Raw genomic sequence first — 27439 nt, forward strand, 5'->3', positions numbered from 1 at the left:
TCTCCTTTTCCAAGCTGCATCAAATAGCACCTGCCCCCCTAGCAGCCACTGCAGAAACCAATTCTGATTCCCCAAGATGTAACACTTCTCCAGAAACAGTGAAAGCAGTCAGAGACTCCACAGATTTGCTCACATCAGGCTCATGTGCTGAAGCTGCTGTGTTCCCATCACATTGGCATGATACAAGCATGATGCAGGAGCCAAGCCTCATTCCAGATGGCAAATGTAGGCACTGAAGTGAGGGCAGGGCTCTCCTATGAGCAAATGACCAGAGGCCTAAGGAGTAGATGGGGTCAGGAAAACCACAGGAGGCATATAAAAGTGGGTCCATTTCCCTTGGTTCAGTTAAATGCCAAAAATAATGCAATGAAATTTAATACACTGCATATGACTTACACCTTGATTTTTACTCAGTTATCCATTGGCTTAGTTCCAGTGCATCTTATTTTCTGTGTGTCTATAAACAAAATTAAATCTTTTGGAACAATATCATTCCTAAATATCCTTATGTCATTTTGAAAGTGTATAATAGTTCATTAAAATACTAAGAAGGTTCTAGCCCTTGGCATTCATGCATAAGATCATGTTCCCAAACTTCTATTTAGAACTTCTATGAGTGATTTTGACCTCTTTAACAATTTTGAGATTGACAGTACAGTTTCAATGCATATTAAAATACCACAGTGCTGGTTGTACTTATCAGTTTGATTAAGCATGAAACTTACAACTTACTTCAATGTGTAGTGATTAACAGGGTCCTCTTAAATTGATGGTACAATGCATCTTTAACAGATTGCACAAAGCATCCAAATTTCACAAGTGTTAAAATGTGCAAAGAAATATGTGTAGGAGATACAAAGAAATAGTTATATATATACCAGACTTAGGGTTAGATATCTTACATACATAATTATATTTATTGCCCACAGTTACTCTTTATACTATCATTGATAAGTTTGAGTCAACATGGTTTTCCCTCTGTTTCAAGGCATTAGAAACTAGCTGGAACAAGTATGAAGGCTGCAGAAAATGTTGAAAATTTGGTGAAGAAAGGAAAAATGGTGCAAAAAGGGGAAATTTTTCTAGCAAGAGAAACCATGGGTTGCTCCCAATAACCCCATTATTTCCCAGTAAAATCCACTAGCCAGGCCCTGTGCATCCTCCCATCAAATAGGCTACTCGTACAAGAAACTGTAAATTAACAGTGATCTACCACATTCATTGGGGCTTCCCTGGTGCCTTAGTCAGTAAAGAATCTGCCTGCAAGGTGGGAGACACAGGTTCGATCCATGAGTCGGGAAGATCCCCTGGAGAAGCAATTGGCAACCTGCTCCAGTATTCTTGCATAGAGAATCCCATGGACAGGGGAGCCTGGCAGGCTACAGTCCATGGGATCACAAAGAGTCGGACACAACTGAGTGACTAACACTTTCACTTTCACCACATTCACTAGAACACACCTCTAAATGGAAATGGAACACCAGCCACCTGGGATGGACCAGATGTTGAGGGATGGTATCTCTGTCTTTGACTGGGATGCTTAGAATCTCCTCCACTGACCATTTAACTTATATGGATTAGGATCATTAATACTAGCTACTGTAATAAATAATCCCCCCAAATCTTGTTGGTTCAAGAAAACAAAAGCTAGTTTCTTTCTCACATCACACTCCATTGCTGGTCATCCCAGAGCCCTGGAAGACTTAGGATGGTGATGCCAAGTGATGACTCGGGTATCTCCATTCTTCCCATTTTGTGGCAGTGCCATCTTTAAGTCTTTCCTTCCATGAATTAAACATGTCCTCTCCCTCCCCAGAGAGGACAAGCCAGGGTCTTCTCCACTCACTGTCTCCAGCTGAAAAACAACAGGATTTGTAGGTAGTCAGCCTTCACAATGACTTCTTCTTAGTCCACTTCTGTGCAATTACTTCCTCTTAGTCCTGTAACCTATAAACCAAAGACAAGTTCTCTGCTCCTTACCCTGATCCACACACTCAATTTAAAATGATAAAGCAGAGACAAGACAACTGCAGCAAAAACTCCAATTCAAGAAAAGGAAGCTTAGAAGACACACAGCAGTCATTGGTCCATGGCAATGCAAATTCTGAATCCAAATACCTCAGGCGTGGTAAAGGCCTCTACTGTGAATGTGGGGAGGTTTTTCTTATGAAGCACAAATTCTCAGAGGAGAGATCCTTTCATCATTGTTCTGTATGGCCCCCGGGTCCACACTTTCGGAGTTTTTACATTGTCCAATATTCTTCCTGGCCAAATCTGAAGTTAGGGAGTTAAACTCTGTCTAACTTTAAAGGTACAGCCTTTATTTTATTTTATTTTATTTTTAATTAATTTTTTTTAATTTAATTTTAAAATCTTTAATTCTTACATGTGTTCCCAAACATGAAACCCCCTCCCACCTCCCTCCCCATAACATCTCTGTGGGTCAAAAGCCTGCCTCCTGCTCAAAGAGGGAGACCATTAGTTGTTCTAATTCTCGGAAAGTCAAAAAATTTTCAGTAAAGTTTTGTAGTTTCTTGGCAATGCAAATATAATCAACGGTATCAACACTTCCAGGTTTGACCATGAAAGGTCCTACCATTCTTCTCTTTATTAACACATTATTGACTGGAGGCGTATTGATGCCACAGATGTTAGTTACTGCAACCCCCCCTCCCCCCCCCCCGCCCCCAGTCAATAATGTGTTAAGCTTGGTAAGCTTTTTTTTTCAGTTCAGTTCAGTTCAGTCCCTCACTTGTGTCCAACTTTTTGTGACCCCATGGACTGCAGCACGCCAGGCCTCCCTGTCCATCACCAACTCCCGGAGTTTGCTCTCACTCATGTCCATTGAGTTAGTGATGCCATCCAACCATCTCATCCTCTGTCATCCCCTTCTCCTCCTGCCTTCAATCTTTCCAAGCATCAGGGTCTTTTCTGATGAGTGAGTTCTTCGCATCAGGTGGCCCAAGTATCAGAGTTTCAGCTTCAGCATCAGTCCTTCCAACGAATATTCAATATTGTGTTAGTTTTAAGTGTACAGCAAAGTGGTTCAGTTATGCATACACATATTCGGCCATATATATTCTTTTTCAAAATTTTTCTATTGTAGATTATTGCAAGATATTTAGTGTAATAACCCGTGCTATAGAGTAGGTACTTGTTGTTTACTTATTTTATATATAGTAGTGTGTGTATGTTAACCCCAAACTCTTAATTTAGTCCTCCTCCCCACCCGATCCCTACTATCCCCTTTAGTAACCATAAGTTTCTATGTCTGTCTAAGTGTGTTTCTGTTTTGTAAATAAGTTCACATATAATAGATAAGTTCACATAAACTAGATTTCACATATAAGTTGTATCATATATTTTTCCTTCTCTACCTTATTTCACTTAATCTGATAATTTCTAGGTTCATCTATGTTACTGCAAATGGCATTATTTCATTCTTTTTATGGCTGATGTTCCATGATATACATATGTATATATATGTGGGATATATATTTACATATACTACATCTTCTTTACCCATTCATGTGTTGATGGATATTTAGGTTCCTTCCATATGTTGGCTATTATAAATAATGCTGCTATGAACATTGGGGGTGCATGGATCTTTTGGTTTTCTCAGATATACATCTGGGAGCAGAATTACAGGATCAAACTTGGAAGCCAAGTCTTAAGTTGGGTTTCCACTGAGGGTCACTGAAAGACCATAAATAATAGGAAATAGTCCATGGTTATAAATATTGACATAACTTTGAAAGGTATTATTGTTTCCCAAATTGGTCTATGCATTTTACATAATGTCACACAAAATTCCAAAGTTTTCAAATTTTCACAAAATTGAGAGAAAAAAGAATAAAAAAATATGCAGAGGAGTAAACATCTTTGAATTTCATGGCTGCAGTCACCATCTGCAGTGATTCTGGAGCCCCCCAAAATAAAGTCTGTCACTGTTTCCACTGTTTCCCCATCTATTTGCCATGAAGTGATGGGAGCAGATGCCATGATCTTAATTTTCTGAATGTTGAGCTTTAAGCCAACTTTTTCGCTCTCCTCTTGCACTTTCATCAAGAGGCTCTTTAGTTCTTCTTCACTTTCTGCCATAAGGGTGGTGTCATCTGCATATCTGAGGTTATTGATGTTAGAGCTACTTATATCACTACAGTCTTCGAGACAGAGAAATGTTAATACAGAAATAAACATAATCAATGGATACATAACCAATGTTGATACAGAGATAACCAATGGAACAAAATAGGAAGCCCAGAAATAAACTGTTTATACAAGGAATTTTTATATATGATTGACATAGGTGGAAAATTAGTAGAGAAAAAAGAGACTAGCCAATGAGTGGAGCTGTAAAATTTGGTCATACTTAGGAAGATGCAATTATATTCCTACCCCCCCTCACACACACACACACACAAAGAAAAATATGCTCCCAGTTTAAAAATTTAGTACAAAAAGTAAAAATTTTAAATTTGTAAGTGATGAAAGTAAAGCTGAAATTTCCTAGTTATTTTCAAATATTTACTGAATACCAACTGTTTCCAGACCCTTTGGGACCATCCCCCCCCCCAAAAAAAAATGCAAAAAGGCAAAATGGTTGTCTGAGGAGGCCTTACAAATAGCTGAGAAAAGAGGAGAAGCTAAAGGCAAAAGAGAAAAGGAAACAAATACCTGTTTGAATGCAGAGTTCCGAAGAATAGCAAGGAGAGAAAAGAAAGTCTTCCTCAGCGATCATTGCAAAGAAATAGAAGAAAACAATAGAATGGGAAAGACTAGAGATCTCTTCAAGAAAATTAGAGATACCAAGGGAACATTTCATGCAAAGATGAGCACAATAATGGACAGAAATGGTATGGACCTAACAGAAGTAGAAGATATAAAGAAGAGGTGGCAAGAATACACACAAGAACTATACAAAAAAGATCTTCATGACCTAGATAACCACGATTGTGTGATCACTCACCTAGAGCCAGACATCCTGAAATGCGAAGTCAGGTGGGCCTTAGGAAACACCACTACAAACAAAGCTAGTGGAGGTGATGGAATTCCAGTTGAGCTATTTCAAATCCTAAAAGATGATGCTTTGAAAGTGCTGCACTCACTATGCCAGCAAATCTGGAAAACTCAGCAGTGGCCACAGGACTGGAAAAGGTCAGTTTTCATTCCAATCCCAAAGAAAGGAAATGCCAAAAATGTTCAAACTACCACACAATTGCACTTATCTCACATGCTAGCAAAGTAATGTTTAAAATTCTCTAAGACAGGCTTCAAAGTTCATGAACTGTGAACTTCCAGATGTTCAAGCTGGTTTTAGAAAAGGCAGAGGAACCCGAGATCAAATTGCCAACATCCATTGGATCATAAAAAATGCAAGAGTTCCAGAAAAACATCTACTTTTGCTTTATTGACTACGCCAAAGCTTTTGACTGTGTGGGTCACAACAAACTGTGGAAAATTCTTAAAGAAATGGAAATACCAGACCACCTGACCTGTCTCTTGAGAAATTTGTATGCAGGTCAAGAAACAGCAGTTAGAACTGGACATAGAACAACAGACTGGTTCCAAATTGGGAAACGAGTACTTCAAGGCTGTATATTGTCACCCTGCTTATTTAACTTATATGCAGAGTTCATCATGCAAAATGCTGGGCTGGATGAAGCACAAGCTGGAATCAAGATTGCTGGGAGAAATATCAATAACCTCAGATACCCAGATGACACCACACTTATGACAGAAAGTGAGGAAGAACTAAAGAGCCTCTTGATGAAAGTGAAAGAGAAGAGAAAAGATTGGCTTAAAACTCAACATTCAGAAAATGAAGATCATGGCATCTGGTCCCATCACTTCATGGCAAATAGATGGGAAAACAACTGAAACAGTGACAGACTTTATTTTCTTGGGCTCCAAAATCACTGCAGATGGTGACTGCAGCCATGAAATTCAAAGATGCTTGCTTCTTGGAAGAAAAGCTATGACCAACCTAGACAGCATATTAAAAAGCAAAGATATTACTTTACCAACAAAGGTCCATCTGGTCAAAGCTATGGTTTTTCCAGTAGTCATGTGTGGATGTGAGAGTTGGACTATAAAGAAACTGAGAGCCAAAGAATTGATGCTTTTAAACTGTGGTGTTGGAGAACACTCCAGAGAGTCCCTTGGACTGCAAGGAGATCCAACCAGTCCATCATAAAGGAAATCAGTCTTGAATATGCATTGGAAGGACTGGTGCTGAAGCTGAAACTCCAATACTTTGTCCACCTGATGCAAAGAACCAACTCATTGGAAAAGATCCTGATGCTGGGAAAGACTGAAGGCGGGAGGAGAAGGGGACGACAGAGGATGAGATGGTTGGATGGCATCACCAACTCAATGGACATGAGTTTGAGTAAACTCCGGGAGTTGGTGATGGACAGGGAGGCCTGGCGTGCTGCAGTCCATGGGGCTGCAAAGACTTGGACACAACTGAGCGACTGAACTGAATTGAACTTGGGAAAGCTGGAGCTACTAACAAGACAAATTTAAGCATTCAGAAAATATTGGTTAATATCTTTTGACCTAATTATGGGGAAAAAAGGTTGATAAATTTAACTACTGGGTACACCTTGATCTAAGATCTAATACCTTGTCATTTATTGACCTGTGGCTTGATAGATTCAGGCCAAAATTAAACTTTTCTTTATAATTTCATAACTCTACAGAAAAAATATTAATCTAAAATCAGTTTAATTTGCATAATTGTTTCATCCTAAGACATTCAGTATTACTCTTACAAAATATCACCAAACCACAAATACAAATTTTATATATTTCATACTTTCATTATATATGTATTTATTGTGATAAAGAATAAAGTATATAGAAAACTTGCAAAGTTAAAAACCTGATACATGTAAGAATAAAATGAACAAATGTAAATTATTTCATTCAACTCATAAATAATGAACAAACCACTAAGATGTTAAAATTGGTTTAGAGGATCAGTGATGAAAGAAATTTTAAAATAAATTTGCAAATAGGTACAGATCTGTTTAATATCCTAAAGGGTAATAAAGTATAACATTCAGTATTAACTCTGCCATCAAACAAAAATCAAGGGCATCTAATTTAATCTTGTCTCTTTGCATTGTTATGCATGGGAATAGTTTGCATGACTCTGAAAGAAGAATTTTTGCAGTGATACTAGTTTTTTTCAACTTAACCTTTACCCAAACAAAGTTTTGATACAACCTAGTCATTGGGAACGGAGAAGGCAATGGCATCCCACTCCAGTACTCTTGCCTGGAAACTCCCATGGACTGAGGAGCCTGGTAGGCTGCAGTCCATGGGGTCGCTGAGTCAGACATGACTGAGCGACTTCACTTTCACTTTTCACTTTCATGCATTGGAGAAGGAAATGGCAACCCACTCCAGTGTTCTTGCCTGGAGAATCCCAGGGATGGCAGAGCCCAATGGGCTGCCGTCTGTGGGGTCGCACAGAGTTGGACACGACTGAATCGACTTAGCAGCAGCAGCAGCAGTAATTGGGAAATGGTTCAAAAGTACACACCCTTATAAAATTATAATCCCAGGAGAATCTACAAAATCATGTCCAGCTCACCACTGAAAGGACATCCATAAGGTCTATCTAGTCAAGGCTATGGTTTTCATGTATGGATGTGAGAGTTGGACTGTGAAGAAGGCTGAGCGCTGAAGAATTGATGCTTTTGAACTGTGGTGTCGGAGAAGACTCTTGAGAGTACCTTGGACTGCAAGGAGATCCAACCAGTCCATTCTGAAGGCGATCAACCCTGGGATTTCTCTGGAAGGAATGATGCTAAAGCTGAAACTCCAGTACTTTGGCCACCTCATGCGAAGAGTTGACTCATTGGAAAAGACTCTGATGCTGGGAGGGATTGGGGGCAGGAGGAGAAGGGGTCGACAGAGGATGAGATGGCTGGATGGCATCATGGACTCGATGGACGTGAATCCAAGTGAACTCCCGGAGTTGGTGATGGACAGGGAGGCCTGGCGTGCTGCAATTCATGGGGTTGCAAAGAGTCGGACATGACTGAGCAACTGAACTGAACTGAACTGAATGTCTTATACATCCATAATGTCCTTTACATCCATAATGTTCATGGAATTCTCCAGGCCAGATTACTGGAGTAGGTAGCCTTTCCCTTCTCCAGAGGATCTTTCTGACCCAGGAATCAAACCAAGGTCTCCTGCATGGCAGGTGGATTCTTTACCAGCTGAGCTACCAGGGAAGCCCTACTTATTTCCAAACTTTGGATTTTTCTGAACAATTCTCTGATATAATGGTGCCTTTCTGAATATAATTTTATTCATTAATAAATTATAATATAATTTTAAATGGAGACACAGATGTAGAGAAGGGACTTGTGGACAGTGGGGGAAGGAGCATCGACACACAGACACTATCTTGTATAAAACAGATAGCTGGTGAGAAGTTGTTATGTAACACAGGGAGCCCACCCTGGGGCTCTGTGATGACCTAGAGGGGTAGGATAGGGTGAGGGGAGGGAGGCTTCAGGGGGAGAGGGTATATGTATAATTATGACTGATTCACATTGCTGTAGGGCAGAAACCAACACAACATTGTAATTTTCTCTAATTAAAAAATAAATTTAAAAAAAGCTTAAAATGCATGTGTAATGCTCCAAAATGTTTTTGCTTTGTTTATCTTTGAAAGGAATAAATCCTTTTATCTATAAGTTAGAGATTACCTTACATGTTAACACACAGACTTGTTGCATCCACTCAATGCCTTCTTCTAGATTCAGTCTTGTTTAAAATACAATCAATTCCTAGTAATTGGTAATCCTAGACACACTCTGTAAAGAGTTCTGTCTTTTGATCTATTATGTTTTGAATAGCGAAAGAGTCAGTTTCTCTAAAACAGAGTGAACCCGGTGAAAAGTCTCTGATGTATTTAATGTAAGTAGAATAACATTTATTTCCTATTATTTCTAGCGTGTATTCTTATAAACACTAAGAAATTATAGTAAGAATGCTTTGAGGGCTTAATCTTATATTGAAGCAACTTCATAGTTTCTGAAATCTTTGTAGAAAATCTGGAGGAATATAGAAACTTTGGTGATGGACTTATTTTTAAGTCAACAATACAAATGGGTTTTTTTTTTTTTTTTGGTGAGGGGAGTTTGAGTTATGTGTATCTGAAAAGGTATTTTTTCCCCCTTTAGAATTCATAAATTATGTTTTTCAATCTCTCATAGACATACCTGTAAAGGAGAGAGTTTCAAATTTTTATTTCTTTTTGTAAGTCTCTTCTTCCCATAATATCATGACTACTTTCTGGCCAAAATGGAAAGTTTCCAGATTTTTGTCTTAGATATTTTAGAACATCTTTCCCCTAGAATAAAGCAGGAAAATTGGCGATTGATAGGGCCCACATGGGGTCTCACTGATAAGATGGCTTGTTATGTCGACCTTGCAAACAAAGAATAAATCACAGTGATCTGTGAAACTGACCAAATTACCCAAATGGCATCCTGTTATCTCACTGGCACCTATCTTTCAAAGCTGCAAGACCACCGGATTCCAGACCTCTGACTACATGACCATCCCTTCAGAAAATTTTTCATTGATGGGGTATAAGAAGGACTCCGTCAGAAAGGGAGAATGCTGGTTCTCCTTAAGAGCCAGTGACCCTCTCTTTTCCCTCTAATAAATTTCCTTTTCTTGCCTGACTGCCCAGCTCCCTCTCTTTTTCTCTGCACTCGCCTTACAGTGATTAGAGATAGTAACCTAATCACCAATTCTGAATTATACTAAGTGATATCACAGGGGTTTAAAATAAGCTAAAACAGTGATGGAACTTTCTGCTTGATCATTTGAGCAAGGACCACACAGAGTGGAGTCGATCCTGGAAAACAGTAGACATGATTTTTCTCAGGTATAGGCAATAAGGGTTAACAGACAGGTAAAAAAAAAATAGTCAAACCCAGTTCCTACCGGGAATACAAAGGCTCTCTGAGCTCAGATGTGGACCCATGGAATCTCTGGACCCAGAAGGGAGATGCGGAGGAGGATCTGAAAGCAAGGAAGGCCATGTGGGAATTCAGTCCACAGTCGGTACTGCTCCACTTGCCTCAGTCTTACAAACTATACCAAATGGTTGCACAAGAATGACCAGACTCAAAAAGTCAAAATATGTGTTTGCCATTTATTAGAAATGTTTTCCAGGAAGGAAGGAGACTGAAAGTTAGCCAGGGACTGAAAATTACTTCACACACATTTTAATGGTTTGTGCTTGGTGACTTGAGATGAATTGTGGGGGATCAAAAGTAACTCTCAAGTTTCCGAACTGAACAGCAGAAGGGATTGTAGATGCCAATTGCTGAAGAAGAAAGACAAAAGAAAAGCCAGGCAAACAGATTCAGAATTCAGCTTAGGATGTTTTGAGTCTGAAATGATTGAGAAATCTAAGAGAACAAAATAAATATGTAATTTAATGCATAAGGCTAGACTTCAGAGATGTCTGAGTTGCACATATACAGAACTTGTCCAAGATCCCACAGCTTCTGAGCAGTGATGGGGAACAAGGGACAAACCCTTCTGACTTTAAATTCATGTTTCTTTCATTAATATATGTAGAAACCAGAGAAAGGGAATCTGGGCTTTAAACCTAGAATTCCACAACAATTTTCCCTCTACAAATATTGTAGAAAGTAGATAGTCTAAATATATTGTATTTCAAATACATGCTAAACCCAAGACCAACACTGTCTTCCAAATAATAAAACTTGTTTTTAATCACTCTACTTATGCAAAAAATTTTCTGCATCCCTTCTTGAAATCTGGTTCTGCTGAGCTTCTATCCCTTCTTACAAACATGTCTAAATGTCATTGAATCTCAAAGATAGAAACATTTTTTAATTTTTCTGTCAACTTCTAGGTCCCATAAAAATGAAAAATTCAGCTGTATAAAATGGTCATTTAGTGAGTATATGGAATTTGGTCCATTGGTTTGGGCTGGGATTGTCATTTGTCTAATAATAAGAAATACAGGTAAAGTGTTTATGGTAAAAAAGAGAGAAGGTAGGTAAGATGGCAATGTATTATGGGGCAGATAGTGGAAGAAGAAACCTCCAACAATAGCCAAAAGAACACCCAGAAATCAGAAGCTAAGGCTAACAAGGGTTTCAAGAAAGGATTAAGGGCAATGCAGTGAAAGCATATCTAGAGGCAAAGTAAACAGTAAAACCTTAAAAATATTAAAGTTTTTCAACAAGAACAGCATTGGTGAGAAAAACCAGTGCCATTCCAGTGATGCCATAAGCACAAAAGCCTAATTACTCTCAGCTGAAGTGAAACTAGGAATCTGGAACTTAGAGAACTTAAGAACAGTTGAAAACACTGGTTCTAGAAGTTTAGATTCAAAAAAAAAAAACAAAGCCAGTGCTCTGGGATAACCTAGAGGGATAGGGGTGGGGAGGGATGTGGGAGGGGGTTCAGGATGGGAGGGACACATGTATACCTATGGCCATTCATGTTGATGTTTGGCAGAAACCATCACAATATTGTAAAGTAATTATGCTCCAATTAAAAAAAGAAATGGGATGAGACACCCAAAGAAGATTAGTATACCAAACGCAATGAAAATGCCGTAGCATGTCAAATATTTGTGACTAAGTTTAGAATGGGAAAACAATATTCCTCAGTTCTCAAGAATGAAAAGATCTTAAAGGTCATCAAGTAAAATGTTCATCCCAAATCCCTCTCTAATGCTACAACTACCTTCATCTCTGCCCCACATCCAGAAATCTTCCTCCAGCCTCAAAATTGGAAAAGTGCCCAGGGACAAGCTTGCTTATTCCACTTTCCAACGGCTATACCACTTACAAAATTTTGTCCTAATTTGTTCAAAGGATTCCTACACTCAATTCTGACCATCCATTTGCCTGATTCTGGTTTTCCTGAAGACGTCATGTAATACCAGACATAACAGGATATTCCTAAAGTGTTTACTCAGGGGACTCAGTGATCTCCCCTACATGCTTACTGGATCATCCAGACTCAATCCAGTTTTTATCTTCCCTCTTGCAATCTCTAGGACAAATCACAACCTTCCTCATGGTACCAAAGAAGGCCAGAAATGTGGTCTCCTCCCTTCTTCAATATCTACCGAGCTACCCTAGCATCCTATTTGCTTCTTGGGTCAGTGCCCTTTCCTATACTACGTGTCTCTCCAACCCCCAGCCTAACCTTCCCCCGTCCAATAATGACTGCTCACAGATGAAAGACACACACATGAGAAGGAATGCATTTTTATGGGAAGCGTGTTCCAGACGGGAGAAGAGCTACCCCAGGAGGGGGTAAAGTTGGTGATATTCAAATCTGAGAATAGTTTGAAAGCATTGTAACTGACAAACCGGAGTTGGAGTTAGACTCCTCCTTCACATTGTTTGCCGTTGCCACTTTCACAAAAAATTTTAGGCAGCACTTTTCATGGTTTAGGCAGGTTAAGTACTGAAGTTCATGTTTTCTGCAGGCATTTCGGCATGTGCCTTGGTGAAGCTGGCATGGATTCCAAGACTCTTCCTGGCTCTTGCCATAATAGGATCTGAACAGGCCACCTGGGAAAAACACAGCCATATTAATTTCTATGCAGCAGTGGTAATAATAGGAGTAGAGAGGCATAATTTACAGACAAGCCCTACAAATATTAAGAGTATAGGATATGGAGTCAAAACCATCTCAGTTCAAATCTGGACTCTTTCATTGTGGCTTTTCATCCTCAAGCAAGGTTACCTCCATTTTCTGGCTCACGCTTGCATCATCTTCACAATGGGCATAGTAACAGAGCCAACTTCTTAATAATTTTATGATGAATAAATTAACATACATCATATGCTCAGAAAAGTATCAGGCACATAATAAGAAGGAATTAAACATTAGGTAGTGTGGTTGATATGAAAGTCTTTTCTTGAGGGTCCTGGATTTCAAGACTGCCACTGGGAGCATGTATTGGACATGTTTTCAAATGCTCATTTGGATGTATATTCCTCCCACACAGCTCTCATCAGAGTTAACCAGTGCCTACTCTGAGGCAAAGAGCACTTATTTGAGCAGCTGCACACCTTTGTAGTCTGAAACATTTGAGCAAATATATACAATGCATGTTTCTCTTTGTACTTTGGCCCCACAGAAGTAGATACTGTATGTACATGGGCAGCACACACACAGAGGCACACACGCACAATTCATTTTACTCACACATCCACATTCACACATAAATTGAGCATATATGTACACATGTATATGTACACGTGTATACATGTGAGCATTTATCACACACTTTCCACATATGGCTAAAGCCCATTTGTGATAGCCCAATAGTGATAGCTATGTGTTAGTCATTGAGATATATGCATATGTATATAGGCTCTAAAGCTGAGAAAGTTCTGGACACTTTGTCAGCATTCTGTAAATATAAGTCATGAAGTGGTATTAGGGCCTCCCTGGTGGCTCACACAGTAAAGAATCCGCCCGCAATGTGGGAGACCTGAGTTCCATCCCTGGGTTGGGAAGATCCCCTGGAGAAGGGAATGGCTACCCACTTCAGTGTTCTGGCCTGGAGAATTCCATGGACTGTATAGCATGGGATCACAAAGAGCCGGACTCAACTGAGCAACTTCCAGAATAAGTTAGTTACCTGTTGGATCTTCCAAGGACAAAAGAACCGTTAGAAAGAAAATAATACTAACGATCACGACCATATATGTTCAGCATCTACAATATATCAAGCATTTTGCAAACACATTTCACTGAACCCTCATCAAACCTTCTGTTATCTCCATCATTTAGATGAAGACATGAGACTCAAAGAGAGCATTGTTCTGTCCACATCTCCATAGCTTGTATTTCAATTTCGGCTCTACACAATAGACTATGCTCTTTCTTCTCTGTATCACATTCATGGTGTTAGTGTTAGTCGCTCAGTCATGTTCAACTCTTTACAACCCCATGAACTATAGCTTGCCAGGCTCCTCTATCCATGGAATTCTCCAGGCAAGAATACTGTGAGTGAGTAGCCATTCCCTTCTCCAGGGGATCTTCCCAACTCAGGGATCGAACCTGGGTCTCCTGAACTGCAGGCAGATTATTTACCACTGAGCCATCAGGGAAGCCTCCAATTTCTGGTCTACATGATAGACCATGCTCTTCCTTCTCTGTATCACATTGCCTTTTTTATAATAGGATTTCTAGGAGAGGGTAGCATCTTCCTGCATGACATCTGCAGGCAAAAGGCCTTCCACAGCTTTCAACAGATAGTTCAAAATCCATAGCTTAGCATTCAAGGACCTTTGCAACCACTCACCTATCCTTTTCCACATCAGTTTATCAGCACTCACTCTGCACCAAGGCACGCATTCAGTGGTATGTATGCAGAGGTCTCCAAATGCCCACCCCCATTAATAAAAATTGGGAAAAGCAAGTTTGATGTTATTTCCTGCAAAGAAAAAGTGTCTTATTAATTTTTTGACAAGAAAAAGTAAAATTTTCCAGGTTTAGGTGATGTAAGAGAATGGAAGGGGAAGGAAAGAAGAAAAATGCCTCAGTGGCAATCCCATAGCATTGGGGTGCTGGCATATGTATAAACTGCACCAGAAATGGGCACTTCAATCCGGAGAAGGCACTCAGTTGCTGCTACGTCAGCCAGCTTGCTGGTTAACCAGAGGAAGGAGGTAAAAAATGGCAGCCCTTCATCCATGCTCCAGCATCATGGTTCCACTAGGTTTCCTCCAGTGGCCCTCACACTCATCGTGAAATCTCTCTTTTGGTACATCCTACTTACAGGAGGAAAGGCGCTTCGGGGGTTCTTTCCAGTTACACTACCCTCTTTTGTCCAACATCTGAACTGGAGGACTTCCTGCTTCTCCCAAATCCATTGGATAGAAGGCAAGACACTCAAGATCTTCTCTTTCTAGTCACCAGAGAGTGGATAAGGACATAGATATCAAGAATGAGGTTCAGGCAAGCCGACGTTTCCTATGAAAATCAGGTCAAGGCAGCCCCAGGAGAATTCTACTTGTTGTTCAGTCGCTCCGTTGTGTCCAACTCTTTGTGACCCCATGGACTGCAGCACACCAGGCTTCTCTGTTCTTCACTATCTCCTGGAGCTTGCACAAACTCAAGTCCATCATAGCTTCTCATTCCTTCAGCTGTTCTGACTCTGTATTGCCCTGCAGCATAATAACACTCACATCAAGTTAATCTCACTGTTGGTGATCCTTCCATCTTCAAATTGAAGTCAGAAGAGACCTGGTCTTAAATGCCAGCATTGTCCTTGACCTCTGGATCTCTAGCCTGAGTCTCCCCATGAAAGAAATGGGAACAGGACAGTTTGCACCTGATCAGGAAATTTCAACTGTGTTTGTGAAGAAGGAGGTTAATTAGATGTGTCATACTTTGTAATAACCTAGAGTTTCCCAGAAAACTCTCCTCAGGGCTCTTCTTTAAGTGAGGGACACAACCCTGCTGACCTCACATTCACCCATAGATGTTGCCCAGCTCATTTTCCTTCATTGGACTTGTTTTAAGAGCAAGTTAAATATTATAAATTTAAAAAACACCACTTGTGTTCCTAACTCTTCTGAAGAACTCCATCCAGAGTTAGAATCAATATGATAAATGATTTCCCTGCTGTGTGTGCTCCCTAAACATGATCCTCTTCCATCCACCTCCTGATGTTTTTCCTACTCATACATTTTTTTAGGCATAAGTCATTTTTATGTCCATTCACTGAGTAAACATTCATCAGAATCTACTCTGTACAAAGCACTCAGATAAATACCAATAATACAGAATTTTAAAACAGAGTCTTAGCTTTCAAAAAGTTCAATTTCAGATGCATATGTTTGGGGGTGATGAAAGGAAAACATGACTTTGATTATTCCAGAAAAGTTTGTACAGAACTGTTCCTGCCCATTAATTCTGCCAAGTGAAAGTATTAAACAGTTAAAGAAACAACGCTATGTACAACTTTTGAAGCATAGAGTCCTGTCTTCCAGGCTGTCTTCCTTCCTTCCTTCCTTTTTTGATGATTTTTTTGGGGGCAAACCCACCTGTGGTTTCTGCTATTACAACATGGAAACTGAGCTTTAACAAACATGAAAAAAAAATGTATTTCAAGTAGGTAGGATGAAACAGGATGGGAACAAAGAGTAGGTAAGTGAGAACCAGGAAAAATAGGGGGAAGGGAAGGAGAGGGGGGAAAGAAAAAAGAGAGGGAGGAAAAGAGGAAGAGGAGAAAACACTAAGCATATCGACTCTGAATTCAATGCCAAGAAAGGAGAGACAGCCTTGGTATTCTATAGGGTTGGGTTGAGACTACTGCCTTGGCTCTCTGTACCGTCCAGAGTTTTACGGGAGAGCCTTGAAGACATTCCAGCCTCCTGACTTCATTTATCCTCACGCCTACAGTTATATATCTACTGTTCTTCAGTGCCCCTGAAAAAACATAAGCAAGAAACTTTTTTAAAAAGAGTTTTAAAATATTACTGCCTATTTTCCATCCAGCATCTGTCCTCCCCATTCTGTCTTACTCAACTTTATTCATCGCCAAATTCAGGCTAAGTCAACCTCTTCCTAGATAAAGCCTGCATATACTCTGCTTGAATAACACACCTACGTGAACCACACACTTCTCTAAAACTCCCAGCCCTGTCTCTTCTGAATACCGATCTAAGGTTCAGTTATAAAACTTAACACAAACATAACACTGGCCAAGCCATTCAATCCCAATTCACAGTGTCAATCCAAAATATAGCTCAACTATGAACTTCACTCTACCCTAGCTCCCAGTTCTACCCAACTTCATCCCAGCTCAAAATAATAATAATAATAATAAAACCACAAAAAACCACCATTCCCTCTCCAGGCTACAGCAAAATATTAGTCCAGCCCAATTCATTTATAGAATTTATAGAATTGTTCACCCCCTGTTGATCCCCACTTATTTTTTCAATATTCCTCTATCTCTAAGGTCACATACTATCCCCGCTACAATGCACTCTCCAAACTCCAAATTACCATCGATTCCTCCTGTAGCTCCCCAACTTGGATCTAATCTCTCACACTAAACCCATGAATCAAACTTCCATCCCAATTACAGCATTATCTGAAATGCTTTGTTCGACACTTCACTATCCCAGGAACAACAAGAACAACAATCTTAAATTTGTTTTGGCAGAGCAAAACCAGGGTGATCTTGACATGAGATGAATCTTGGGAGTAACATTCTAAACCTGAGACCAGAAAAGGCTTTAGGTAGTGCCTACTATATGTGAGTAGGAGTCATCTCAGAAGTTACCAAGAAACCAACAGCACAAGCAAGACCCCAGAACCTTTGAGAGAGGTCTGAGTTACCTGGAGTCTTATGAACCAGGATCAGAAGGATGGAAATGGTCATTAAACAAGGCTTCATGACTGATATATCCAGAGAGAATGGAGGGTTGTGTTGCAGGGGACTGAATAGATCTCATTGCAGTAGGACAAGGCCCTCCCTTTATTAGTTTTGGAAATGAGCCAGGCTTGTGTTCAGTGAACTAAAAGAGATGAGACATATCTGGGGTTAGCCAGGCAGAAGGATAACACATATCCCATGTCTAGGCTGGGCACTCTGTGTAAATGTGGAAGATTTGCCAGCAGCATCCATGTCAAAGTGGGATTTCCTTCCCAGTCAGAAAAAAAAGGCAAATGAGAACCAGTTGGCATTTTGTGTGAGATAAATTAAAATGGATGAATGAGTCAATTAAACAAGCAATCGATGAGAAAATTGACACATCACTCTAAGAAATAAAGATTCCATTTTTAAACATATGTCTTTATTTTCTTAATAGTAGAATGTCCCCCTCTATCAGTTATACTTACTGTATACCCAGTCCTATACTAGGCATCAGGGAAGAAGAAGGAAGGAAAATGAAGAAAGAAAAGATGAATGGGAAGTGTACATGGATGAAGAAAGGAAGAGAAATGAGGCAAAAATAATGAGGCATATTTACCATGAATCTACCATGTGCCAGTTTCTATACAAAATACCATGGTATAGATATGAACACTTACTACAACACGATGAAGTTAGATAGCATTTTCCACTTCACAGATGAGGACAAGAAAATTTGAAGAGCTGTTGTAAGTTCCCAAGACCGTATATCTAACACAGCATAGAGTCTAGAAACAATATCTGCTTTTGAAATTCTGAATCTGTGAATGGAAGGGCAGAATATGAGAAATAAAGCAAAAGCATATACAAGTTGCTAAAAACAGAGACTAATCATTGTTTTAAACAATACAAATTTAGTTTGAGGAATTCAGCGCTCTTCCCTTGAGAAATGGGAATGAAAGGATTTTCTAGAGGAGGTCACAGTGACTTTTTACTGCAATGTGTCATGTGGAAGATGAATGGATAAAGTCTAGTCTTTTGAACAAAAGCTTAGGAATAAGGGAAAATGTTCTTTGAAAAGCCTAGGATAAGATTTCCACAGCTTGACATGAAAAGGCAAATGAAACTGGACTAGCCCTCCCCAAAGCAAATGGAATTGTACTACCCTCCCACTGTAAGCAATTATAACACAGGAAAAAATATAGAAAGAATAACTGCACTTCATTGAATTAAAGATAGAGCAGAAATGAAAAAACAACCTACGAAATGTGAGAAAATATTTTCCAACCATATATCTAATAAAATTTAATATGCAAACCATATAAGGAATTCAATAGCAAAAAAAATCAAATAATCCAATTTTTTAGATGGACAAAGGACCTGAATAGACATTTTCTCAAAGAAAATTTTCAAATGGCCAACAGGTACATGAAAAGGTGCTCAGAGTTACTAATGATCAGGAAATGCAAATCAAAACTCCAATAAGATATCACCTCACACCTGTGAGAATGACTATTATTAAAAAGATAAAACAAGTGCTGACTAGGATGTGAAGCAAAGGGAACCCTTGTTCACTGCTAGTGGGAATATAAATTGCATTAGACACTATGAAAAACAATATGGAAATTCCTTTAAAAAATTAAAAATACTGGACTTTCAATGGCAAAGGAACAAGAAACAGAGATGAGCTTCTCCTATGGACAAATGAATCAAAAATTCATCTTGCGTGTGAAACAAATTCTACAGAATACCTTCTGAATGCTGACAGAAGACCCCAGACTTCCAAAAAGACAAGCCAAGATGCGAAGAACTCACTCACTGGAAAAGACCCTGATACTGGGAAACATTGAAGGCGGGAGGAGAAGGGGAAGACAGAGGATGAGACGGTTGGATGGCATCACCGACTCAATAGACATGAGTTTGAGTAAACTCCGGGAGTTGGTGATGGACAGGGAAGCCTGACACTGCAGTCCACGGGGTCGCAAAGAGTCGGACATGACTGAGCGACTGAACTGAACTGAACCTGCACCCAGAGCGGGATTCGTGAGGGAGGAAAAGTTTTGGTACACTCAGAAACCCCCTCAGGGGCGGGGACAGGGGAGAGCATCAGAACCTCAGAGGGGAGCGCAGCAACAAGTGTTCAGAAGGCAGAAAGTGAAAGTCGCTCAGTCGTGTCTGACTCTTTGCAATCCTATGGACTATACAGTCCATGGAATTCTTCAGGCCAGAATACTGGAGTGGGTAGCCTTTCCCTTCTCCAAGGGATCTTCCCAATCCAAGGATCGAACCGAGGTCTCCCGCTTTACAGGCAGATTCTATACCAGCTGAGCCACAAGGGAAGCTGCTCAGAAGGCAAAATGGAGAGAATTCACCACAGAGTCACTGCCAAACAGCACTTCAGTCTAGAAGCCGCTTACATGGCCACGCCACCGCAGAGAGTGGGGACAGTGTGCTGAGGCTCAGGCTTCAGGGATCGGACCCCAGGGAAAGGACCGGGTTGGCTGCCCTGAAGATGCTCTGAGGCGGCTAGTAGGACATAGCTGAGGGAGTCCAGGGAAGCCTGGGCCTGCCTCCCTCAGAAGCAAGAGATCCTTGCCATAGGAACGCTCTAACTCTGAGTGCTTGCAGAAGCCGGGACCTTGCCTTGGCTGACGGCCTTAGGGGGATGAGTCAGCCGTGGTCTGCAGCTCCAGAGGTAGGAAAACCACGGAAGTGCCAGAGGTGAGGACACGAGGCTGCTACAGCCTCAACCCCTGGGGCCACAGTTGTCACCAAGCTGTGAGCAGACACGTGTCACTGCTCACATCTTCCTGGGAGCCTGAGCAGCCTGGTTCTGCCAAGGGACTCACAACCCAGGGTCAACTCCCCTGGGGAAGCTGGCCACCTGCCTCAGACTGTGGCGACCTCCCTCCCAAAGGTCTCAGCCACAACAGGCACTCTCCCCACACACCCCAACTGTGTCTGCTGTACCCCTCCCTCTCCTCACCCCAACTAAGCAAGTGACCTCTAATAAGACACCTCTAATAAGACACTGGGGGAGAAGGCAATGGCCCCCCACTCCAGTACTCTTGCCTGGAAAATCCCATGGACGGAAGAGCCTGGTGGGATGCAGTCCATGGGGTCGCTAGAAGTCGGACACGACTAAGCGACTTCACTTTGACTTTTCACTTTCATGCATTGGAGAAGGAAATGGCAACCCACTCCAGTGTTCTTGCCTGGAGAATCCCAGGGACGGGGGAGCCTGGTGGGCTGCCGTCTATGGGGTCGCACAGAGGTGGACATGACTGAAGCAACTTAGCAGCAGCAGCAGCAGCAGCAATAAGACATGGGAGGGCGGCCTAGAAGCAGAGGCACAGCCAGAACCAACGCAGAGCACCAGGGGATGTGTGACCAAAGGAGAGAAAGGGAAATCACTCCTGAGTTGTAGATGCAGTGGTTAAATCCCTGCAACTAGCCTGAGACTGTGGGCTTTAAGGGCAACTGCAGACTTTGGGAGGGCTTCCCAGGTGGTGCTAGTGGTAAAGAACCCGACTTCCAGTGCAGGAGATGTAAGAGGATGCAGGTACGATCCCTGGGTCAGGAAGATCCCCAGGGGGAGGAAATGGCAACCCACTCCAATATTCTTGCTTGGAGCATTTCATGGACAGACGAGCCTGGTGGGCTACAGTGTATGGGGTTGTGAAGAGTTGGACACGACTCAGCAAGTTGAGCATGCACATATTTACGAGTGGGATTGCTGGATCATATAGTAACTCTATTTTTCGTTTTTTAAGGAAACTCCATGCTGTTCTCCACAGTGGCTACACCAACTTACATTCCCACCAACAGCATAGGAGGTTTCCCTTCCTTTGTGTCCACACCCTCTCCAGCATTTATTGTTTCTAGACTTTTTCATGATAACCATTCTGACTAGCATGAGGTTTTGATGTGCATTTCTTTAATAATTAGCAATGCTGGAGCATCTTTTCCCTGGCCTGTGGGCCATTTGGAAGAAACGTCTATCCACGGTTTCTGTTTCTTTTTTTTTCTAATTTGGCTGCATCGGGTCTAGGTTGCCACACACGGGCTCTTCCTTGCATCACGCCAGGTCTCCTGATGTGGCACACAGACCCTTTAGCTGTTGCCTCTGTGCTCAGCAGTTGTAGCGAATGGGCTTAGTTTCTCTGCAGCATGTGGGACTTTAGTTCTCCAACCAGGGATGGAACCCACATTCCCTGCATTGGAAGGTGGATACTTCACCACTGGACCAACCACCAAGGAAGTCTTTTCTATCTGTTGATTGAGTTGTTTGTTTTTTTTATATTGAGCTGTATGAGCTGTTTGCATATTTTGGAAATTAAGCCCTTGCCAGTCACATTCTTTGCAAATATTTTTCCCCATTCCACAGGTTGTCTTTTCATTTTAAAAAAAAAATATTTTCCTTTGCTGTGCAAAGGCTTTTTCTAAGTTTAACTAGGTCCCATTTGTTTAGTTTTGCTTGTATTTCTTTTGCCTTGTGAGACTGACCTAGGAAAACATTGCTATGATTTATGTCAGAGGATATTTTGCCTATGTTTCCTTCTGAAAGTTTTATGGTGTCATGGCTTATATTGGGTTGGCCAAAAAGCTGGTTCAAGTAAATTTTTCTTTAAGTCTTTAAGCCATTTTGAGTTTATTTTTTGTATGGTGTAAGAGAGTATTCTAACTTCATTGATTTACATGCAGCTGTCCAACTCTCCCAACTACACTTGCTGAAGAGACTCTCTTTTTTTCCCTTGTATATTCTTAACTCCTTCGTCAAAGATCAATTGAGTGTAGGTGTGTGGGTTTATTTCTAGGCTCTCTGTTCTGTTTCATTGATCCATATGTCTGTTTTTGTGCCAATACTATGCTGTTCTGTTTATTAGGGGTAACTTTTTTGAATCCAGCTGTTCAATTGCCAGATCCTAAACAAGCAGTGAACATGACTGCCTTCCAGTTCAAAAAGATACTCAGCCTCAGTCCAGTAAATCTGATACTTGTATTCCCAATGCTGACTTAATATAGTTCACTAATGGATCTTGTATGAGAGACACACAGGGAAATATAAAAGCATTTATGCAATAGTCAGTCCTCATGAGGTTTTAGAGGCTTATGTTCTCACAAACATAAAATCAGCCAAGCAGCAGCACTCATGGCTATTATGTGAACTTTTAAATTAGCCTCCAGTCTTAAAGTGAATATTTATACTGATTGCCAATATGAGTGAGGGTCCTGCATACTAAAGACCAAATTTAGAAAAATGGAGTCAATAAGAACTAAAGTATCACATAGGAATTGATTGCTGATTTATTAGTCATTGAAATTTCCCATTCAGATTTACATAGTTCATTGCAAAACTCATACAGGACTAGAGAAAATATCTAAAGGAAATGAATTTGTAACAAAATGTCTAAGGTTTGGACTGAGGAAATTGAAGTTCCATTACTTCTATCCAGGGACTCATATTCACAGTTTAAGAATTACATAATTAACTCCTTCCAAATTGGAAAGTTGGAATTCAAGGGGAACTAAAAAGAGCATAGGAATGTAGGATTTACCCATTGGCATTACTTCCCTGTGTCCCAAGTGTGTACTTCCATGGCTTTTCATGTAACCTAAGCAGCAATATCTTTCAAGTGAAATGAATATAATGAAAATCTTGGAATACACCACTTCTATACAAGGACCAAATGTTTCAGTAAATAATACAAAGGCGTGCTGGTTGTTAGAAATTTTCAAAAAAACAAATTTTCTTTACAGGGAATACCGAGGCCCACATCACCTCAGACCTGATAGCAAATGAACATTGTAGAGCTTTTGCCATCAAAGGGTAAGAAATACTATGCAGTAATAGAATGCATGGTGTCTAGATGATGAGAAGTGTTCCCATTGGCTAAAGCAGATCCTCAAATGGTGATCAAAGCCCTACTGAATTATACCATCCCTGTCCTTGGAATTCCTGAACATCTAGAATCTGAGACAAGATTTGTTTCAATGGTAAATCGGGGACTCTATGAAACTTTACAGATACCAGTGCTTATCATACTCCTTATTATTCCCGGTTTTCTGAACAAGTAGAATGAATTTTACCCTAAAGAATTCTTTGGCTAAATTGCACAACTTGCTTAAGATGACCATCAGACTTATTTTGGTTCAGTGAAAATTAATTTCTTTCAGCAAGCATGGTATTTCTCCAGAGAAGTTAATGTTTGGAAGCTTTATGAATTTAGAGGTTAAGGCTAGCCCTTATCTGATAACAATGGTAAACATTCCTGATCAGATACATAAAGGGTTTGCTTGCTTCCTTAGGCTCATTCTGCCATCCTGTGGCCAGATGATGGAAGAATCCCCCTGAGAAAGTGTCATCAACATAAGCCAGGAGATAACGTGTGCACCCACTCCAGTACTCTTGCCTGGAAACTCCCATGGACGGAGGAGCCTGGTAGGTTGCAGTCCATGGGGTTGCGAAGAGTCAGACACGACTGAGCTTTCGCTTTGTATTGGAGAAGGAAATGGCAACCCACTCCAGCTTTCTTGCCTAGAGAATCCCAGGGACGGGGGAGCCTGGTGGGCTGCCGTTACGGGGTCGCACAGAGTCGGACACGACTGAAGCGACTTAGCAGCAGCAAAGTGTTCTAATGGCAGGCTAGATGGTCATTTATGCTGGGGAGTATAATGACACCCCACCAGGTATTGCTGATAGCTCACACTGTCAAAGTGAAGAAGAAGCACAGTTGAATACATGCTTCCTATGTGAGACCAAGACTGAATGGCTTGTAACTCCCATTACATACCAAGGTTATATTCTCCAGGAGTAATTTCTCATAATATACAAGATGAAGGAAAAGAGTCTCTAAAGGACTTATGATAAAGGAGACAGGTTAGTGTTACTTTCTTTTTAGTTATCTTGAGAATTATAATTTTAATATTTTATTTTGTACCAGTTAAACTTGAAACTTATAGTTTTATTCCTCCTGAGCAGCTCAACGTCAGGAAACGTTGTACTAACTGCAATTGTCCCAAATATGAAGTAGAAGCTCAACAAATCATTTGTCTGTAACACTTCAGACCCACTAACTGGGTAGTTGAAATGTAAAGGAAATGGAAAATTTCAACTTTTCCACAGACTGAAATCAATATTACTCAAATAATAAATAATATAATTTTAAGCATCACCTCCTATTGTATTACTAAATATACCAACTAGGAAGAATTGATTATAATTATACTCAAATTATATTCCCCCTGAGAAAATGTCATCAATATAAGCCAAGACTCCCACTGCTCATCTTTCATAGCCACTGAGGCCTGGTTTATATGAGAAAATAATCTTAAAAGGATCGGAATTTGAGAAATGCCGGGCTGCATGAATCACAAGCTGGATGTTAATGGAGATATTTGGGAAGGTGAGATTGAAGACTAATTAATTCCAACTGCTTAAAATGTGGAAATGGAGTAGTACATACAGATGTTGAATTATAATTCTGTATACCTGAAACTTACATAACAATTTTTAAAATATGTGCAAGTAGAATGATTTGCCCTAATTTTTTGTCAGGCACACAAAGCAACTTTGCAGGATATTAAGGTAGCATTTATTCACTCTTCAGATGCAGATGATATGAAAGAAGTAGGTTTATATTTTCATGCATCACTACTAATTGACACATTCATACATTTTTCAATGTAACATAATTGAGAAATTTATAAGCCAAAAAAACTTCAGAAAATGGAAACTAGATGTTAAACTTAAATATTAAAACATGTCTGAAGCTCTGAGTATTTAATTTAATAAAAATTAAATATATATTTTTCCCCAAGCTTTAGTTAGAGAATTCAGAGCTAAATTTACAGACTCTTTTATCTCTGAGAACATCCCTCTAAGATATTCTGTGGGATCCCCATTAGTACTACTCCTCAAAGCTAAGGTAGGTAGAAGCCTTACTAAAACGGTACTGAGAGCCTGATACTGTCTACTCCATGTTCTATTTCTTCCAATCTAAATTTCCACTAAGATAGTTCTCTTTGGAGTGTTCCCTCTATAACTGATTGGATAACTTGGTGTCATTTTGACCTGCTGCTTTTCAGAATAGAATTTTATAGATAATTAAACATTTTTTATTACCACAAAAATTGTGGGTTACTTGATATTTATTAATGGTGTATAGTCCACTGGTTTTGAGTCTAGGATATAGTGATACTGACTCGGAAGAATTTACCTTATTCAACTTTCCTGAGCAGTACAGCCTAGATTCAAAATGACTTACCTTTGCTACCTTTTGTCCTATGTTATTTCCTTTCACCCTTGCCCTACCTTCTTGTTGGTAACGATATATAAATTTTACATATACGGTCTGTGCTGATCTTAGTTGCAGTATGCAGGATCTTTCAGTTGTGGCAAGCAGGATCTAGTACCCAGACCAGGGACTGAACCTCAGCCCCTTGCATTGGGAGCATGGAGTCCTAGTCACTGAACCATCAAGGAAGTTCCTGTAACAATAATTTTAATATTAACTCTATCAGTTCATATTTTTAACTCCTCTACTAGAATAAGAGAAAGCTTAATATATTCTCAAGCTGAATAAGCTGAACATTCTTTAATTATTTGCTTTTTGAACCTATTCCCACCATTGTAGTTCTAACTTTCTGAATTCTTTCTAAAGGTCTTCTCTAATGAGCTGTGGGGATTTGGTTTCCTATCCTTTTTTGCAACAGAGGGTTTTGAGGTATAACTTTGGCTTTATATCTAGGTCTCTTTTGCTGGGTTTTGTTGGCATTTTGAAAAACTGCCTTTCCTTATGATCTGATGAGTGGCTTGGTTGAAAGACTTTTTGAAAAAGAAGGGAGGGAAATTCAGCTCTGGTCATAAAACCATTATTTTTTCTTCCCTTGTGATTTAGAATTGGAGAATTATTTTTAATTTTTTTACATATGTGTCCAAAGAGTCTGTAAGAATTGTTTCTGGATTGTCAATAAGGATGCTTAATCTTAGAAATAAAAATGAAAGTCAAGTGAAAGTGTTAGTTGCCCCGTCGAGTCTTGACTCTTTGTGACCCCATGGACAGTAGCCTGCCAGGCTCCTCTGTCTGTGGAACTCTCCAGGCACGAATACTGGAGTGGGTAGCCATTCTCTTCTCCCAACCCAGGGGTCAAACCTGGGTCTCCTGCATTGCAGGCAGATACTTTACCAACCAAGCCACCAAGGAAGAGCCAGAAATAAAAATAGTTTTTAAAATTGTCTTACTTAACAGTGTGGGGAATCTAGCCAACTATGTAATACAGGGACAGTGCAACTAGACTTCTCTTGGTGCTCCTTGCAAACCATATATAAATACCAAATCACTATGTTGTATCACAGGAAATAACATAAGGTTGTGGGTCACATACTTCAAAAGTAAATTCATAGAAAAAGAAAAAAATGGTCTTACTTAAAAAAGAGTAGATGCAATCTTCACTCTGTAGAAACCACGAGACATCTCTCTCTCTTCTCTTTATGTTAGCAAGAGGAGCTGAAGAGGAAGAAGGACACTGATAACAGATTGTACACCTCCCTCTGGCTGAGACTTGGTGAAAGATACAGTGAGATTGTGGCACTAAAACAGAGAGGTATGATCAAAATTTGTTGATCATGAGTTATTTCTGGGGGTCACCAGGAAGCCAGCTGCTGAGCAAGCTGTATTTCAGGGTTACTCTGGAGATTTGTCCATCCAAACCTGAAAGTAGAGGATCTCTGGTACAGAAGCACTCATTATCCGTCCGTGGGTAAGACCAAAGAGAAACATTATTCCTCCTCTTTTCCTGTTTTGTTTGGCTTAAGCAAACTCATTTTCTCTATTAAATTAGGAGAATTGCAGAAACCACTATGAGGAATATGTGAGTGCTACATACTCACTTTGCATTGATTCATTAACTAGTTTGGGCATTGAGCATCTCCGTGTGCCTAGCGGGATAGGTAAGGCCAGACAGAGATAGAGCCTAAGTGCTATTAGATATAGCTTGGTAAGCAGTTGGAAGCATGAA

At 40.2% G+C, this 27439-nt stretch overlaps 1 protein-coding gene across 1 annotated transcript; it reads right to left on the reverse strand.

Moving 5' to 3' along the window:
• Positions 1–12363: 12363 nt before the first annotated feature.
• On the reverse strand, positions 12364–17464 carry LOC138091070 (beta-defensin 116-like). Its single transcript, XM_068986723.1, has 2 exons — positions 17404–17464; positions 12364–12608 (listed from the first exon to the last, which is right to left on the reverse strand). Exons 1-2 carry the CDS (start codon positions 17459–17461, stop codon positions 12364–12366), a joined length of 303 nt encoding a protein of 100 aa, XP_068842824.1. The 5' UTR covers positions 17462–17464.
• Positions 17465–27439: the final 9975 nt, after the last annotated feature.

The sequence above is a fragment of the Capricornis sumatraensis genome, chromosome 15 (genome assembly GCF_032405125.1).
Source record: "Capricornis sumatraensis isolate serow.1 chromosome 15, serow.2, whole genome shotgun sequence".
Lineage (NCBI taxonomy): Eukaryota > Metazoa > Chordata > Mammalia > Artiodactyla > Bovidae > Capricornis > Capricornis sumatraensis.